This window comes from Limulus polyphemus, unplaced genomic scaffold (assembly GCF_000517525.1).
Source record: "Limulus polyphemus unplaced genomic scaffold, Limulus_polyphemus-2.1.2 Scaffold258, whole genome shotgun sequence".
Lineage (NCBI taxonomy): Eukaryota > Metazoa > Arthropoda > Merostomata > Xiphosura > Limulidae > Limulus > Limulus polyphemus.
Genome location: NW_013665868.1, coordinates 27196 through 33516, shown reverse-complemented (window position 1 = coordinate 33516; position 6321 = coordinate 27196). Strand labels below are relative to the sequence as shown.

Here is a 6321-nt window from a genome sequence, read left to right as displayed (position 1 = left end):
ATTAAGTTTAGACCATTATAATAAAAAAATTCTTTAGTGAGCTCAAATATATGTGAATTAGAGCGATTCAAGAAAATTAAAAAAAAGCTATTAAACTCGTAGCCAACGATTTCATCAGATCTTTCTTCTCTCAAGATGTTTCTCTTTCATTTTCCAAATTCCTTTCACCAGCCCTAGCAAAGGTTTTACCCTTTTTCACTGACTTGTATTTCAAATCTATGGTGCGTTTCCTGTAAACAACGACGATCATCATGATGACGATGATTTTGATGAGGACGACGGTTTTTATGAATTATTGTTATGAAAAAGATATTTGTTCAGTAAAGTATTAAAGATTTGCCCCGGGGTATTTCAAGTATTTTACCCCGGGGCAAGGGGCGAAAAAATCGCTAAAATATCCCGAGGTTACGGGGTCGGGGTGGACACTCTAGTAATAACTTGATAAGTAAAATAGTTACCCATTTTCTATTTTTAATTGTTAAAAAAAATTTTTAATTTCGGTGCCTAAAACTTACTTTTCAATTACTATGGTTAAAATGAAATGTGTGTTACCGCACTAATCGAATATTGGTTATAAAAAAATTAAGCGCACTAAACGAAAACGCATTAATCGAATGCGCATTAATCGAGGGATCCCTGTATTCTATATTTTCTACTTTTATCTGTAGGTTTTAACCTAATGCACATTGGTCAAACTTGCACGATATCTTTTTCATGTCATCTGGTGGCTGTAAATCAAAATGTCATGAGAATTTAATTTCCTGTATTTTAAATACATGTATGTAGGCAACTATTGTTAAGTTGCCGGAATTATCTTTTTGTGTGTGTGTGATATCCATCATTAGCATTTTTAAAACTTAATTTATTCTTTTTATGAGCAGTATAACGATTTTTTTTTAAATACGATATTTATATAAATAAAAAATTGGTGTTATTTTATAGCAAAAATAAGTTAATGTCAATACTAAACATCCAGTACTTGTTCAAAATGTACTTAATTGGCAACAGCAGTAATTCTCCTACGAAAAAGATATATTGTTTCGTAGATTTGTATATATGTATAGGAAACAACTAGCAAATATATGTATGGATATATATATATATATACATACAAATGGAACGTTACAGTTTATAAATGATTATATCATGTCGTTTTTTTGGTATAAGTAAAATTCTATCCAGTTCTACGAGACCTGAGGAAGGGTTATTAATAAACTAAACTTTAAATTGATTGGATCAAATACTCCAATGACTCACGATGCCTTGGAGCATTACGAAAGGTCCGAAAATTATTAGACCAGTGGAAAGCCACCAGTTTTAAAACTGGGACGATGTCCTGAAGACTACGTACTTCTCCCCTCTAAACATGATAAATATGAATCTTAAAGCCAAACAATGCTAGGCTAACTGAATTCTAGACACAAACGTAGCTCTATTTTAAAAGGGTTTTGTATGTGAAAATAGGATTATGTGTGTGTGCATATGACTGCTAAGCGGAACTGTATTGTGAACACGGACTAACAGTGCGATCATATTGTACATAAATGAAGCTAATGAAAACATACAAGTTAATATTACCCCATGAATTGGACATGACACGAAAATAAAAACTGTGGACAAAGGACAAAATGTAACATACTGTGTTTGTTTGTTTCTGAATTTCGCACAAAGCTACACGAGGGCTATCTGCGCTAGCCGTCCCTAATTTAGCAGTGTAAGACTAGAGGGAAGGCAGCTAGTCATCACCACCCACCGCCAACTCTCGGGCTACTCTTTTACCAACGAATAGTGGGATTGACCGTCACATTATAACGCCCCCACGGCTGAAAGGGCGAGCATGTTTGGTGTGACAGGGATTCGAACCTGCGACCCTCAGATTGCGAGTCGAGTGCCTTAACCACCTGGCCATGCCGGGCCGACATACTGTGAGTAATGCAACAACAACGTAAAAAGGGTTATTACCTAGAATTCAGTAAGAGTGCAAACAAAATAATTCCAGAGAGGGAAGAAAAGGTCTACGCTGAACCTGACCCTCCCTCCCTGGTCCAAAACATGAACTGAATTCCGATGAAGATTATGTATGTATCACTCATGTATGACACATTCGTTGTATGAATTATTAAATGCAATTCACTCTATCTTACATCGAAACGAATTTATTCTGGTCATTAAAAGAGAAGGTGATTTATCAATCGATTGTGCTTTTTCATTATTATTCTATCTTCAAACACTTTCGCAATGAGGATAAAAAACATAGCAAACCGACCTCCACCTTAAAAGAATGCATGGCTTCATTCGGATACGTTATTTATGTTCGATTTAGCAGAAATGATATTACTTGAAACTTCAGCCTTTAGCTGGACCTTATTTGTTTTATTTAGTCAATATTTTTATACAGTTTGAGGCTCAGAACATATCGAACGATAAATTGATTTCCCTCTAACGAGCTTCAGTCGAAACTGATACTTAATCTACGTTCTTGGACAGAAATTTCACAGTTATTACTTACAATTACATTGTCAATACGCAAGTCGTTAAAATGTTGGTTCTACACATAAATCTTATCAAAAATTGAATTACTCCACAGACAAGCCTAAAACTGTCTCCAGCTGTAATTTAAAACTTATCGTTTAACATGACCAATGATTGTTTTTTGCTTCTAATGAGCTGATTTGTCATATGAAATTCTTGACTTTTACTTGACAACAAAACCGTGACAAGACCCTCTTTACTTTATTCAGGAAATTCACATTCAGGAGTGTATTTTTTTCTATACTTACCCGACATCATGTAGTTGTGTGTGGCTTCGTCGTCCAGTTTCCCAGCGGCATGTAAACTCTGTGCCGCTTTGCGAAGAAGTTTCTGTAACTTGGACAGAGTATCCCACCAAGTAGCCTGGTCCTGAGCTTGTAGTTTTGGAACTCTCTAAGGAAGGAAAAAAAAAGTTCTTCCTGTGAAGACTTTAATAGGTATTCATATAAAAAGAGTGTAAGAGAAATGAATTATGCGTATATTAATAAGAAAGCTTGAATACACCTAAAAACCGAATACTCAGAGTAACAACAAAACAACTAACGAGGCCATCATCATACAGTTACCAAAAATATTGGTGAAATTAACACGTAGCTCGGATCGTTTTGCAGACTAAAGAAAACGCAATGACTGATATAAAGCAGAAGAAATAAGAAAAGAATAATAAACTTCGTAGTTTCAACAGAAAAAATTTTGAAACTGAGTATTTGTTTAGTTTCTTTAGGTCCGTGGTAAGTTTAGTTTACGTACGTACAACGCTAAAATCCGTGGTTCGATTCCCGGTGGTAAACATAGCAGATAGCCCACTGGGGCTTCTTTGATTTCAAACAAACAATAATAACTGTTTCTTTACAGTAGTTCGTATATTTTTGCTTCTGTTACCGGCAGCCTCAAGAAATTTTCCGAGATCCCTAATGAAAGTAAATGACAACATTGTTTCTTTCAAACCAGGTAATAAGAGTTTGGTATTTTAATAATCAACATATTTTCATTTAAATAGCAGAAAAAGAATACCAGAGTAATCATTAAATGCTTAGTGAAGAAATTCATTACAAACTTTTACCCCTTTCAAATAAAAATTTGTCTTTGTTTTTGTTGTTTCTGAAATCTAATCATGTCGTATCAGTTTAACGCTGTCAAGTTATTCTTCGAAATATGTGGTTCACAAAGGAGTTACCTCGTTAGGTGGCAAAACAAAAAATGATAAAAATACATTACTTCAGTTCCCTATAATATATTTATATTATTTACCTTATTATTAAAGTTAAACAGTATTGAACTGATGGGTTGCAGTACGTATTCAGAAGGAACAGAGTTGTTGTCTTCTTGATACCATTTGTCGAGGAGGCTGACGTCAGATCCTACGGAAACTAGAGCGTCGCGTAGAAGCAAGAACTCTTTAGCATCTATTTTAGTCGGAATAGGGCGGTAACCGTATTTCTGTGCAAGGAAAACCTGAAACAGTGGGAAAGTTTCATGATGGAGGAGAAGTGCAGAAATAAGAAAGACTTTCAAGCATAGAAAAAGCTTAACTTCTGTTTTCCTTTACTTGTATTGTGTGTACTTTCACTCACTTATACAGTGTTACCTTTCTTTGACCTATTGCTACAGAGTTTTATTAAAACAAAAAACAAGTGAATTCTAACACAGCCTCTTTAAGGAAAGTATCATACCTTTATCACAAAGTTTGTCCAAAAAAAATTTATATTGCTAATTGAAAAATGGGACTTTTTTTTTCGGGTACGTAAAGAAAGGATTGAAATGTGTGATATAGAGTTAGATTTCAAATAAATAGCATTTACTTTAGACAACTGTTTGTTTCTTTTCACAAGCCATCAAGTTTAAGATAGATATTCTATTATGTGACTGGTCTATTACACCAAGCATTCAACGAATACTGTCTCCAGACAACTATTATATTGCTAAAACGATTAACTATCACCTCAGGAGTGTGTCCTGAATATTGTTATCGACATTTTTTCCCCCAGAAAATTATTATATTTCTAAAACAATAAAATTACACCCTAGGATCAGAACGTATGTTGTTGTTTTGGGGGGAAAAAGCTCAGCACCATCGTGTATCTGATCAACACCAACATTATTGGCGTAAACAAATATTAAATTCATTATTATACAAATGAAAACCAGAAAAGTTGCCGCGGAAGTTCTAGTGTACTGAAATTTGAATTGTAAAGCATTATAGATTTTACACAAACATCATTTAACAATTCAGATATTCTTCACATAATTGCCTAGACTTTGCGGTGTAGGAAAGCACGATACAAAGGTCAAACCTACATGTACGTTGTTTAAGATGGTGTCCATTCACAATATAAAGATAAGTCTGCGCGGTATAAAAACTAACTCTGTACTGTACTGTACTAAAGTAAAATGTGAATAGTATAAAAATTTTGTGTATATAGTTTAAACCCAAAGTTTACACGTACGTTGTTTCTTCGTTTGTTTATGGCAAAGCTAATGAGGCTATCTTCTGTCTCTAATTTGAACTGCTAACCATAGTACCTACTACCAACTCTTGGGCTACTCTTTACCAACGAATAGTGGGATTCACCATCACATTATAACGCCACCACGAATGAAAGAGAAAGCATGTTAGAGTACAGATTTTCATCCTGCGTCTAGCAGATTGCGAGTCGAGCGCTACATGTCCGATGTAAATCATGACTGTGCGCTATAAGCCCCAATACTACACGATATAAAAACATGGAGTATTCATAATAAATAACTCTTGTCTGTACTGCGTAAAACATAGACTACACTGTAAGGTAAAGTGTAAATTGTATAGAAATATGTTGTACACGATATAAGCCATAAGTTTGTATGGTATCAAAACTTGGTGTATACAGTATAAAATCCTTGTCCTTATGGCTTAAAACTTGTTGTACACCATATAAAAACATGATGTATGTATTATAAAAACCTTAGGCGTACTACATCAAACCTGGTCTATACTATACTAAAGCAAAGTGTGAATGGCATAGCAACATGGTGAACACCTTATATACGGCTTTGTTTCTGTGGTATTAAAACAGTTCTAAGTAATACGAAGGTAAGATGTGTACAGGATAGTGTTATAGAAACCCAAACTGTGTATGACATAAAGAAGTTAAGTTTGTGCGTTTTTAAAACGAAAAGGCCGAAGTAAATACCAAATATGTACGGAAACTACACATAAAAAAAGACACAGGTTATATATATATACACAAAATTGTCACTGTTATCCCGGAGGAATATTTTAGCTTTTCCTAAAGAGACGTAGAATGAGCATTCATTTTTGCATTCGTTCTTACAACGGGGTTTTGTTTTGTATCCAGCTAAAGTGTAGTTCACATGTATAGTATCGCGCTGTGAAACTTCTATTCGGACACAATGAAAACAAAGTAAAATACATTAGACATATCACGACAGTGTAGAAAGTATACTGAGCACGTGTTTCTTTCCGTTGCTATGGTGACGATTATACCGTTGGTTGTATCAGACAATTATTTTAAAAGAGCATGAACAAATAAAAAAAGTTAATGTTATCTTAGCGAAACATTTCATATTTTGTTGGTTTTTTTTACAACCATATTACAAACCGTGCACGCCGTAGCGCTCGTGCAACTTCTTTTGTATTCAGATAAATTTTGGAAATAATTTCTACGCAATACATATATAGCAAACGAAACATGAAATAAAACTTTAATACTTAACTACACCACCGTGACTCGTTGGGTCAACCACTATTCAAAGGTTATGAAGAATTCAAGCTAATTTCAATATTGCACC

General features: G+C 34.3%; 1 protein-coding gene across 1 annotated transcript in view; it reads right to left on the bottom strand.

Annotated features, from left to right (window-relative positions):
• Nucleotides 1–6321, bottom strand: part of LOC106478875 (NACHT and WD repeat domain-containing protein 2-like) — a 42423-nt gene that overhangs the window by 11854 nt on the left and 24248 nt on the right. Inside the window, exons 4-5 of the mRNA XM_022382556.1 lie at nt 3784–3987; nt 2781–2925 (exon numbers count right to left, since the gene is read on the bottom strand). Of these exons, the coding sequence (XP_022238264.1) occupies nt 2781–2925; nt 3784–3987 (349 nt within the window). The remainder of the gene's footprint in view (nt 1–2780; nt 2926–3783; nt 3988–6321) is intronic.